The sequence below is a fragment of the Arvicola amphibius genome, chromosome 3 (genome assembly GCF_903992535.2).
Source record: "Arvicola amphibius chromosome 3, mArvAmp1.2, whole genome shotgun sequence".
In the NCBI taxonomy this organism is placed as follows: domain Eukaryota; kingdom Metazoa; phylum Chordata; class Mammalia; order Rodentia; family Cricetidae; genus Arvicola; species Arvicola amphibius.
This window is the reverse complement of record NC_052049.1, coordinates 55,728,773-55,741,778: the sequence shown is the minus strand read 5'-3', so window position 1 is coordinate 55,741,778 and position 13,006 is coordinate 55,728,773. Positions and strand designations below refer to the sequence as shown.

The 13,006-nt window shown below is 44.7% G+C and overlaps 1 protein-coding gene across 5 annotated transcripts in view; it reads right to left on the bottom strand.

Moving 5' to 3' along the window:
* Nucleotides 1-13,006, bottom strand: part of Rasgrf2 (Ras protein specific guanine nucleotide releasing factor 2) — a 214,846-nt gene that overhangs the window by 29,279 nt on the left and 172,561 nt on the right. For all 5 annotated transcript variants that reach the window (XM_038323695.1, XM_038323697.1, XM_038323698.1 and 2 more), the window contains one exon: nt 4,199-4,305. In XM_038323695.1, coding sequence (XP_038179623.1) covers nt 4,199-4,305 — 107 coding nt within the window. The remainder of the gene's footprint in view (nt 1-4,198; nt 4,306-13,006) is intronic.

Below are 13,006 nucleotides of genomic sequence, written 5' to 3'. Positions count from 1 at the left end.
AGACCAAGCCAGAGCAGCCAGTCTCACAAGGAGCTGCAGCTGTGGCAGGTGAGAGACAGACTGATAGGAACGCCATGCAGAGTGAGGCTGGTTATTTATTTAGTGGGTTATGAAAGGGAAGGGAAAAGGGGAGAAGAGGATAAAGAGGCAGAGAAAGAGAAAGAGAAATGGGGGGGTGAGAAGTGGGGGAGAAGTGCCTGCCTCAGCGGAGTGGGGGAGGGAGTGGGTCGGGCTTGTCTCCTAAAGGGACAGGACGGACCATTACACCCCCACACCCTCAATAAGAAGATCCTTGTTAACACAGACTGGGCATGCCTCTCATGGAGTATTACCCCAGTGGTAATACTGGGCACGCTCTCTCTCTCCTTCTTTCTCTCTCTCCCTCCCTCTGTCTCTATCTCTGTCTCTGTCGTTCCTTCTCTCTCTGTGTCTCTCTGTCTGACTGTCTCTTCCTTCCTTCCCCTGTCTCTTTCTGTCCCTCTGTCCATCCCCTCTGTTTCTAGGATTAAGTTATGCAGAGCTGTACTGGTTAATTTTCTTACTCTACTCACAGAATACCTGGCAGAAACCATGTATGGAGGGAGGGGTTGGCCCTTGCTCAAGGTTCAGGGATGCCTGACTCACAGACCAAGACCAGTGACAGTGGCATTGTGGCAGGCAGGAGAGTGAGGCAATGCATTCCATCAGGCTGGCAGTCAGGAAGCAGGGAAAAGCAAAGTAAAAACCTTTCTTCTGCTCACGTTTCCCTTTTCATTCTCGACAGAGCTGGAGTCCAGGGTACGGCGCCACCCACAATCAGTGTGGCTCCTCCTTCTTAGTTAAACCTTCTGGGACATTCCTTCATAGTCACACCTAATGGTGTGTCTCAGTAACACCTTATGTGTCTATTAATCCAATTAAATAGATCTGAATTAATTAGACTTAACCATTTAATCAAAATTAGCTATCACAAAAGTTCTCTTACAATAGGAAGAGAGAATATGCTTGTGGGAATACACACACACACACACACACACACACACACACACACACACTGCATTAGAAACAGAATTCAAGGCAAGAACAAACCAGAAGAAACACAAGTAGAAGGTAAAGGGATTATCCTGACTATATTAAAATGTACATTAGATTAATAACAAGTAAAGCTAACAGAAGCTGAGCAATGCTCTGAGAGACACAGTTGACAGGGAGGGGCCCCTATGTCTTGACCAGGGTGACATTTCAGGGAGTTGGTCACTGTAGAGGTCACTGAGTTACACACTTCTGCTTGGTGCCACTTACATGAAGTCCGTCACAGCTCAAGAAAAAGAAAGAAACCATGTAACTGCAATACAAATTCAAAAGTGTTTCATTTCCAGATAAACAGGTCTTTTCAAGTTTGCCATAAAATTCACGTAAACAGACTGAGTGGTTTAGAAAGGCAATGTCTAGATCATTTGAATACAGTCTGTGAAAGGGACTCCCAAGAGAAGCCATATTTTGGATGGCTTTATAGAGCAGCATTGGTTCCCTTGCCACCGTCTGCCGTCCTGGCTGAGGTCCGGGCAGGTGCCACTCTTCTCGGGCCTTCAGTCACAGCCACTGTCTCATCAGAGCAGTCGGAATGAGCAGTCCACCTAGTAACATTTGTGACCCTGTCCACCCTGGTCTGCTCTAAGTCTGGAAGACGACACAGTACGCTCCCCTCACCTTTGCTGCGGTTACAGGTGCTCATGGGAACGAACAGAGTTGTGAGAAGCAAGTGGAACCTGGCATTGGCTCCTTCTGGGGGGAGCAGGACAGTGATTAACTTGCCTGGGGGATTTTGAAGACCACTCTGCTGGGCACCTCAGGGCAGCTTACCTAACCCAGGTAATGCCTGGTCTTCCATGCGTCATTTTCAAGTCCCCTCGGTCCTGAGCTTCCAATGTCCCACTTCATCCAGACTCTTTCAGTGGGATTATATAAACCCTCCAGACTCTCTCAGTGGGACTAAATAACTCCTGCTTGGACAGGGGGCAGAGCCAGACTGGATTCCCTGAAGGTCTACTTGCTCACCATGTAGGGAGGGCCCCCTGTGTGTGCATACACAGCTCCTCAATGGACTCCAGAAAACACCTTGTGCCTCTCTCCATCCAGGGCATGTAGCCGGTGACTTCCTAAAACGGTGTCTTCCATGGCTGCTGAGGAACAGGTCTGTTCCTTCCCCCACGGTAGGGAACGGATCCTGCCACTGTCTTATCCTACCTTGACTTCCCACTGGTGACTGAACACAACTGTGGCTAGGTTGCTTTCAAGAGCTCTTTTTATCCTCCTGAGATGGCCTGGTACCTCCCCTTAGGGTGTGAAGTCTTTGTTTCCTTTGTTCCACCTTTGTCTAAGGCGAGCAGAGGAACCAGAGGGAGAGCCAGGAATGACACTATGCACAATGGCTGAGAGTGGCCACCTGTTCCTATAACTGGAAACTTCTTGAAGTCAGAGACCACGTGGATCTTAGTGGCTCTTACACCCAGCCCAGCCTTTGTTAGTAGACAAATAAGAGAGAAAACAGAAAAGAGTACCAATTCTGCTCAATGTGTAAATTCTTTGGGAGAAGGAAGTGGTTTTGCGTGACTAGGACATTTGTCCGATCTCATGCTTTTGGAGGCTCTCCCTGAGCCCATGGTGAGGAATATCCGAATGGTTCCTCCTCTGGCCATTCAGACATTCCCCTGAGTGGGAGGAAGAAAACTGTAACCCAAAGTCAGAGCCACAGCTCCTCTTCCAGATCATCCAGTGTCTGCGGCATTTCTCAGGTAGACAGAGTCTCTTCAGAATGACTGATCAATAGACAACTCAGAAACAAACAAACAAACGCAGAATTGCCCTGAAATGTATCAAGTCTGCAACAGCCTCATGAGTAAGACACAGGTCTTGGCTGACTTGCCAGCCTGGAAGTTCCTCAGAAGATCACAGTGACCACAGGAGCCAAGAACAGCATAACCCTGACACCTTCAGAGACCTGGGAATTGTGCAAATAATACACAAGGCTTTGCAGCAGGAGGTGTGTGTGTATGCATGCCTGCGTGCACGTGTGTGTGCATGCCTGTGTGCACGTGTGCGTGCATGCTTCATGAAAATGTTTCCTTTTCACAGCAATTTCAACACACACACTGTAGCGCAGAGCCCAGCTTGTGAGCCCATTGGCAGACACAGCCCGTGTTTGGCTTCCTTTGAAAGCTAAAGGACAGAAAATGACTTCGTGGAGAAAGTGAACAGTGGCGTCATTAAAAACGTAAACTCAGCTCAACAATAACCAAGCAGACATCTGCCGTGTGCCCAGCACCACAGAACTAGTAGAATGAAGACAGATGCCCAATGGCATGGGGCAAGTATGTCTGCAAAGTGTGCTTCACGGCTAACTGCAGAGAGATGAAAAGAGCCAGCCTCTCTCCCAATCACAAACATCTGTGCTGTACTTCATGCTTAATGCAGAATGATCTTGAAGCTCTGTCACATATGTGGTCAGAGCCACTCAGAGCCTGGTCTTTCTATCCAACACTCATTATAGACTACTAGCAAGCTTTGAGTCCAGGAAAGCCTGACACGAAGCCCGTAAAAGACTGTGCATACTTAGAACCAACAAGGTAAAGAGGGGACTGGCTTTATTTTGCAAAAGGGAAATAAATTCTACAAACCTTTTGAATTGAAAACCGTGAGATTTCTTTCAACTTAAAGACAGAGTACTAGGAACCAAAACAATAAAAAGACACAAGATAAGACTTTGTGAATTTTGCAAATTTTGTGAATTGGTCCAAGAAAGTCCTCCCTGACCAGATAAAAATTATGTTTGGCCTTGATGGGGGCACTGTGATGTTTGCCTCTAGGGGTTCTGGGTGCTACTGAAGATGGAGGCCTCTGGAGCACAGCTCCACTTTCAGAGGGGACCCTGAGAAATGTAACCCCAGGATGCTCTAGTGCAGTTGTGACCATTGCTGTAGCATGGGAGGGGGTGCTGCCTCAAAGATGGGGGAGCTCCAGTTTACCAATGTGCCTCGGATTATCCGTAGATGTGAAATAGCAATGTTGGAAATATAAATGCCTTTTCCTTACATCTTTGCTTCTAACTCCCAGGGCTTCTAACCACAGTGTGCGAGGGGACAGTTTATGTGTGTAATGACTGAAAAAGTTCACTTAAACATAAAACACTTGAAAGCAGTCACCAGAACTTCTGGGTTACCTGTGCGTGCTTGGAGACCCAGTGGCGGAGGACATTGAGGACTCGGTTGGTGGCCGTTCTCCGTATGATAAACTCCTTGTCACACGTTCTCTCTGTGTTGTTAAATCCTTTGGAGGAAAGGAAACATGCACTGCAGTTAGGACCAGTCCCCAGGGATTAGAAAGGTCACTTATTTTAGGACTCCTGTTAATGAAACTCGCACAGGCTGTGTCTTGGCAGAGAGGAACGCGGCTTCCTATTATCCTCTCCCAGTCAGCCCAGCGCAGGTACAGGTGCAATTACATGAACAATGCACACATCTTTATTAAAGGCCACCGGGGAATGCTAGATCCACTGATGACATGGCTATTTAGGCCTCTCATGATCTACAGTCCAAAGCCAAGAGGGGACTTGAACAAAAGGAGCGGAGCCAGGGTGGATTTATTTATACCTTTGCCTCAAAGCGATTGTGTAACCAGTAGTATGTGAAGATGGATCTGGGCTTGTCAGTGAGCGCTCTATTGTCCGTCTGCAGACAGTACAGCCAGTGCTTGAAAAGAAGTATTTTAAAGTTGCTAAAAGTATGGATTCCACATGTTTTCAGCTCAGAAGCCTTATAAGTACCGAAAAGATTTGTTGATAAGTTCTAACCACTACATGATATAAACATACCAACGTATCTATTTTAGACTCTGTAAGTAGATAATATTTGTGTAATTGTTGCTGGTCAATTGAAAATAAAATAATTCAAAACAAAAGGTCTGCCTGGATGGAAGCTTCTGCCCCCGAGCTCTGGAAAATTATATTAATCTCTGATATCCATTATGTACCTGTCTTGTAGAGCTGGTGTGGAATAACACTTGATAACTCTGAAAAGTCTGTAAGATACCACAGTAGCCCTGGGGAAGGACTGGAGGGGAGACGGGAGGGTTTACTAGGAGGTTATGGGGAGGAATATGCTCAACATACTGTATTTACGTGTATGAAAAAGTCCTGTAACTCAGTACCATGAACAATACACAATAAAAATAAAAAGTAAACCCAATATGCTCTTTTCCCAACTCATTACTTTCCTGCATGAAAGTTATATACAGTGTTTTTTCATTTATTTATTTATTTAATATTTTTAAATTTCATATGACCTGCTAATGGGGACTGAAATCAGATTAATGCATTGTGACCAGCATTAAAGAAATGAAGTAGATGAGGGCCATCTGCATGTTACCCATAGGGATGGTGTGTATTCTTTAGAGAACTTTTAATATGTATATATGTGTGTTTGTGTATATGTATGTATGTGTAAGTATATATGTCTATGAGCATATGTGTGTATATGTGTGAGTGCATGTGTATATGTGTGCATTGTATTTGTGTGCATGCATGTATATGTTTTATGTGTGTATATGTGTGCATGTGTATGGGTGTGTGAGTATATGTGTAGGTATTTCTGTGAGTGTATGGGTGCATGTGTGTAAGTGTATGTATGTAGATGTGTGTAAGTGTGTGTATGTGTTTATATGTGTGTCTATTTGTGTATGTATGTCTGTGTGTGTATGTGCTCAGGTGTGCATGTGTGTGTAAGGTATGTTTGTGTGTGTATGCATGCATGTGTGTGTGATGAGTTATAACATATATCTCCTAGATTGAATGAAATGAGATTTGAAGGCAGATTATAGGACTGACTGATCAGTAGGTTTATGCTTAAATAATCTACATTAAAATTGAGAACCCCTGGAAGGAAGGGTCCATTTCAGACCCCAGAGCAGCAGAGCATCTTCTCTTGCCACATCTGCTCCATTGCTGTCTCTCCATTCTCCACCTGACACTCCATGCTGGCCTACTGCTCATTCATGGATCCCCTCTGTTCTCAAGTGGACTCTAATCAGTTCTCATGCTATTGAGTTATAACATCTATGTTAGAGCCATCTCTAGTCAGTTCCCATGCTACTGAGTTATAACGTCTATCAATCAATCAATCAGTCAATCAATCAATCTCTATCTATCTCTATCTACCTATCTATCATCTATCTATCTATCTATCTATCTATCTATCATCTATCTATCTATCTACCTATCTATCTATCTATCTACCTACCTACCTACCTACCTATCTACCTACCTACCTATAATATAGCCATCCCTTGTGGGTTTCTATGCATGCCCACATTTTCAAAATCCCCCAAAGTATTCTTTCAAGACAACGGGAAGTAATTCTATCTCATCTCAATAACATATCCTTCTCTCCTGAAAAACAGATCCAATGCTCAGGTTTATAGCTCATTCTCCCTAACTGCCCTCACTAACCCTCCCATTAGCTTACAGGGACAGCCATGGCTTGAGCCCTTCAGGAGAGAAACTTTACTATTCTCTGTCCTTGGTTTTTCTCTTTCAGTGATTATACCCTTAAAGACTTACTAGCAGTTGTTAGATTGTCCTCTTTCCCACAAGTCTCCTGTCCCCATCGTAAGGCTGAGCACTGCACAACTGTATTGTAGCTATAGTTCCTATATACTATAGCCATAGCTCCTACATGACATAATTATAGCCTCTGCACATGACAGCTATAGTTGCTGTACCCCACTGCCTTAGTTCCTGTACCCCACAGCTGCAGTTCCTGTACCCCACTGCCTTAGTTCCTCTACCCCACAGCTGTATTTCCTGTACCCCACAGCTGCAGTTCCTGTACTCCACAGCTGTAGTTCCTGTAGCCCATAGCTGTAGTTCCTGTACCCCACAGCTGTAGTTCCTGTACCCCACAGCTGTAGTTCCTGTACTCCACAGCTGTAGTTCCTGTACCCCACAGCTGTAATTCCTGTACCCCACAGCTGCAGTTCCTGTACCCCACAGCTGCAGTTCCTGTACTCCACAGCTGTAGTTCCTATAGCCCATAGCTGTAGTTCCTGTACCCCACAGCTGTAGTTCCTGTATCCACAGCTGTAGTTCCTGTACTCCACAGCTGTAGTTCCTGTATCCCACAACTGTAGTTCCTGTACTCCACGGCTGTAGTTTCTGTACCCCACAGTTATAGTCCTGTACCCTATGGCTGTAGTTCCTATATATAACCTCAGCTATAGTTCCTGTTATACCCAGAGTCCCATAGAAACCACCTAGGAGACTGAGTCCTGTGTGAAACAGCAAAGAGCTTTTATTCAAGCTTAAACTTGGTCTCTCCATCTGTCTGACACAATGTTTGAGATCAGAGAGTCTCAAGACCAGTCAGGGCAGGGTTTATATAATAGTAGAGGTTGGGGTGAGGGGATTTCCAGGGTTCAGGACCCTGATTGGCTGACATTTGTCTAGGGGTCTTGACAAAAGGATAATAGGTGAGTCCTGGGCTCAGGGACTTCTGGTGATCTAATCTAATCTAATGGTTTGATTGTTAGGTACTTCCCCTTAGATGCTGGCTGTCCGTGGGTGATGTCAACTTATGGCTTTTCCTGGAACCTGGTGTTGCCTGCTATGGCAGCTGTGTGTCCTGGGCCCCACATGGCCTGGGTTCCATTATGTGTGGCCAGGCTGCCCTGGGCCCCACAGCTCCTATGCATAACCTCAGCTCCATCACTCTCCTCCCAGTTTTCTTCCAGCCATAATTCCATGGTTCCATCATTATATTCTGGAACCCATTGTCTTCCATGAACTGCACAGCACTACGTGAGCAGAGGAGACAAATTCTTTGCTCTTGTGAGGTTTCTTTCTCTAGTGGGCATGGAGAGAACCCTCCAACCAGTTAAACATGGAACACATAAAACCCCAACCATGGCGATGGGTTCTGAATATCTAAATATCTGGACATCATCCTAAACACCCCCTACTTCATCACTCCTCCAATGCAAGACCTAATTAATATCCCTTTTCTGTGGAATACATACAAAATGTATTCCATGAAGAAGCATGAAGAAGTGATGTATGCTACATCACAACCTAGTAAATTGAAGAAAAGAGGTCAGTGCAGACAAGCAGATGTGCACACTTGCCATGCTGAACATTAGGGTATCAGTGAGCCTACGAGTGACAGTCTTCAGAGACGCTGACTGGGAGGATGGCCACTTGCTGTGGACATCACTGGTGCATACAGCCGTGTCCAGTTAATGCACTGTTAGCAGTCCTTTGTTGGCCAAGGACTGAAAACTCCACTCAAAGCAGGTAGCAGGAGAAAGGGAATTACTATTTTGTATACCTGAAATATTTCTCAGTTCTGGTCCCTTCTATCTTACTCAAGGCATATAATGACATTGCTGTCTGCTTCTTTTCAATTCTAAATATTCTCTCATTTTTAGGTAGCAAAACGAGGAAGGCCCTGCTAGCCTTGCAAGTCCAATTCCCACCATGCAGAAGGTAAGTATCTGCTTTCCATAGCATCTGCTGAAGAGAGATGATGCTTATGTATTAGAAACCCTCCAATATATTTATATTTTCCTAAGAAACCACGTTGTCCATCTCTGACGAGCTCATCATTATAACGCAGACCTGGGGGAGGTAAGGTGCCAGAGCACAGGTTCAGAACATGGAGGGGCACTCTCTAGATGTCTATTAAGATCAAACCAATGGGACAATGAACACATACAGGAAAGCAAGGTTTTATCTGTCTTTTCTTTTCCTTTGCATAAGTGTGCTCTTATTCTTCAGCTTTTAAATTCTTATTTGGGTTAATCTGAGATGATTTCCCCTAGGTACCATTAACTGCAGCAATGTCAGAACACGGCTCAAGAATGGAGTCATGTGAGGAGAATTCTGAGGACTTGCGAGAAAACTCCAGGAAAACCAGACAATAGTCTTGTGATCTCAGCTCCTTCAGAACACGAAATTGTCTTTAGAATGTGCTTTTGTGCCCCTCCCCAGTGTAGCACATAGGAGTGGGTTTACTTCAGACTATTCTTTACAGCTGGCTATTGTTATTTGTTTGTGTGCCTCTACAGAAAAAACACACTTTCGCCCCATGTGGCTTGCCTTCCATGTGTGCTTGCCCTTGTGATTGGACACTTTCCTCAGGTGACTCCCCCCAACCCTCCGATTGTAAACTGTCTGATGCTCTGAAGAAAGCTGGTTATGGCCTGAGACTGTAGACCGCTTCATTCATGGTCTCTGCTACCCCAGGCCCCACTGCCTCTAGAGCAGTCGGCATAGCAAGGTAAGCACATCCCTACAAAGTGGGGCAAAAAATCTTAGCGGGTCTGTCATTATTTGAGTTTAAAAACATACAGAGAATGTGGAAATCAATATATCATTGCTTTAATCTCTCAGGAAAATCAGTACCAAAAACTGCCAGCTGAATTGCTTTTATAGATTTTTTTTTTGAAAAATACATGCTTTAAGATTCCCAAAGGAGTAACTATTCATTGAGTTTAAAATGGATTAAAAATCTTTTAGTATTACATATTTTACTTCTCATGATTCCACATGTATTCCCCATTCTTTACAGATGAGAAAACTGAAGCTTGCTGAAGTCCATGGCACCTATGGTGACAAATAGTCGAACAAGAGCCAAGATTGACCGCCCATGTCACAGAGTGGGTAATCTGGCCGTAAGTCTTGGTTCTTATTCTTGAGAACACTAAGCTAGGCAGAATTAGTCAGACATGGACGAACAAATGCTCCCCAGTCCCACTTACACGAAGCACTGAGAACAGGAAACTCAATGAGGCAGAAAGTAGGCGAGAGCTGATCCAGGAGCTGAAGGGAGGGAGACAAGGAAAGCATTGCCTAACCCTAGCAGGAGCAGAACGTGGGTAATGAAAAGCACTCAAAACGTAAAAATGATCGAACAAAAAGGGTTCATAGAGCTGTGAATGAGCTGTGAGTGAGCTGTGAATGAGCTGTGAATGAGCCCTTGTGTGCCCAAGGAACTGAAGGGCAGAATTAGTCAAGATATTCTGAAGACACCAAATAAAGGCATTTTAGAGATGTGGGGAAGGAGAGAGAAAATGGGCCATTTTTTTCTTCCTCAACAGTTAACACATAAGAATTTAAACAAAAAGATTTTAATGTCCCAAAGCAGTGGGGCTAACACTAGTAAATGAAACACACCCTCGGAAGGGAAGGTAGAAGCCACAAAGCACAAGGTTGGCAGCCTGGTTTCGTCAGACACAAAGTATTGATTAAGCATGCTTCTGCCAGTGACTCTTTTGGAGGTACTAGGGTACATTATTGAACAAGGAAAATTAGCAAGCTGTTCATAGGAACCTATTTTCTACTACAGGGGAATAGAAATAGCACATATTTCTATGTGACAGTATTTATATAAAAACAAGTGTTGTGGAATATTATTTTAAGATGTGTTACATTTGTTTATGTTGTGGAACATTTGTTTAATGATGCAAAGATGTGCTGCATTCTTTTATTTTGCATTTGTTTAACTTTGTTAAACTGTGTTATTTCGTCTGTCTAAAACACCTGATTGGTCTAATGAAGAGCTGAACGGCCAATAGCGTTCAGGAAAGGACAGGTAGGACTGGCAGGCAGAGAGAACAAATGGGAGGAGCAATCTTGGAAACAAAGAGGATCTAGAAGGAGGACACTAAGGGTCAGCCACACAGCCACATGGCAAACCACAGAGGAAGAAGTAAAGAAAGGTATAGAGAACAGAGAAAGATAAAAACCCTGAGGCAAAAGGTAGATGGGATAGTCTAATAAAAGTTGGCTAAAAACAAGCCAAGCTAAGAACAGGCGTTTATAAGAAAGAATAAGCTTCCATGTTATGTGTTTGGGAGCTGGGTGGTGGGCCCCCCAAAGAGTAGAGAGCTGAAGAGTTAAAAAAAAAAACCCAACTACAAATAAGGAAAGTAAGTTGAGATGCTGGGATGACCTATTGAAGGGAGCTCTTGAAACTCAGATAAATGACAAAAAGGGTCACAGGGCTAACAGAGCAAGAGGGCAGTCAGTTACATACGTCTGGTGAAGGTCAGCAGGCTAACATGAGTGAGGGAACAGTCAGTTACATGGGGTTGGTGACAGTCTTCCCAAGAGGGGCTCATTAGTTGGGACATGTGGTGTAGGAGTTCCTTCTGTTTGTGTGTTGCTTTCATTGGTTAATGAATAAAGAAACTGCCTTTGCCTAGTTGATAGGGCAGAAATTACACAGGCAGAGAAAACAGAACTGAATGCTGGGAGGAAAAAGGGCAGAGTCAGAGAGAAGCCATGGATCCTCCACCGGAGACAGACACCAGTTAGAATCTCTGGTAAGCCACTGCTACGTGGTGATACACAGATTAATGGAGATGGGTTAAACTAATATGTAAGAGTTAGCCAATAAGAAGTTAGAGCTAATGGCCAAGCAGTGTTTTAATTAATACAGTTTCTGTGTGGTTATTTTGGGTGTAAGCTAGCCAGGCAGCCAGGACAAACAAGCGGCTCTCATCCTTCAACAGACATGGGTGACAGAAAAGAGGTGGGCATGTGAAAGTCCATCAAAGTTTCAAGTCCAGGGTGGTGGAAACTTGGTGGTACAGAGTAGGAAGAAGGGAGATGGAGTTAGTAAGCCAGCAAACCTGAGGGTATCCCATCAGCTGAGTTAAAGAGCTGGGGTCTGTTTGCTGGCATTGAGAAGCCACCTGAAGGCTTGACTAGGAGGGTGACATAATCTGATTTACACTTTGGAAATGTTATCCCGTCACAGGTAGTGTGGCTGGGAGAGGACAAAAGTGGAGTGAGGAGTGACCTGAGAGAAGCACCAATTTTGAGGATCCAGTCAGTGAACTCGTAAGAGGTTCTAGCAGGACATGGAGTGAAATGCTGGGGTGGGTAAGATTTGCTGAAGGGTAGTACTAGGGCATGTCTTGTGTGCTGACCCAAATGGCTGAACAAAGAGAAAAGAGGGTTGGAGAGAGAACATGGAGACTCCAGATCAACTCTTGAGGAGGCAGAGATGGGTGAAATTTGAGTAAATTGCAGGAGATGACTCAGGAGTAGTGTAGGGAAGACCCTTCCAGATTCCTTGAAGAAGTGGAGGGTGGATTGTGTGTAGGACCCAGTCACTTCAGTGGAAGACAGAGGACATTCATGGCTACTGATTTCTGTTTTCACCTACAAATCAGCAGAGACTGGAGAGGGAGGTGGGGATATGGGAAGAGAAGCCAATGGGAAGTGGTCATCCTGAGAAGAAGAGCCAATGGGAAGTGTTTGTCCTAGGTAGAGGAGCCAATGGGAAGTGACTGTTCTGGGAAGAGATGCCAATGGGAGGTGGGGAGAGGAACCAATAGGAAGTGGTTGTCCTAGGGAGAGGAGCCAATGGGCAGTTGTTCTGAGAAAAGGAGCCAATGGGAAATGGTTATCCTGGGAAGAGGAGCCAATGAGAAGTGGTCATCCTGGAAAGAGGAGGCAAAGGGAATTGATCATTCTGGAGCAGGGAAATTCTGGGGACTGCAGAAAGACATGACAGGAAGGACAACTTAGAAGGGGAGATTTTAATGCCTGTGTCTTACTGGGGAATTTTTTTTTCTCCCAGCATATCAGTTTTCTCTTTGGTTATAAGAAGAGTTATTCAGATGTCTCTGGGGTCTTTTCCTTCATTTCTCCTCAACTAGAGCCCAGCCTCCCACTATGAGCCTACTCCCCTTTCCTTGGCACCTAGTCACGATCTTCTTGTGGCACCTTGTTCTCCACAGAGCCTGTGTATCTGATTACAGAGGCCTCCACTTACTGTGATTCCCTCATGGGTGACAGTGGCACTTGTGTATTTCTTGCTTACCCTAGTTCTTCCTGAGAAAGTTGTAGGCAGATAGCAAATTTGTGCAGGAAAAGCAAACATCAATCCTGCACATAGACAGTAGGTGCGTGTTAGATAGCCAAGTAATACTAATGCAATCCATCTGGCTGCGTCCATGGAATTAGGTT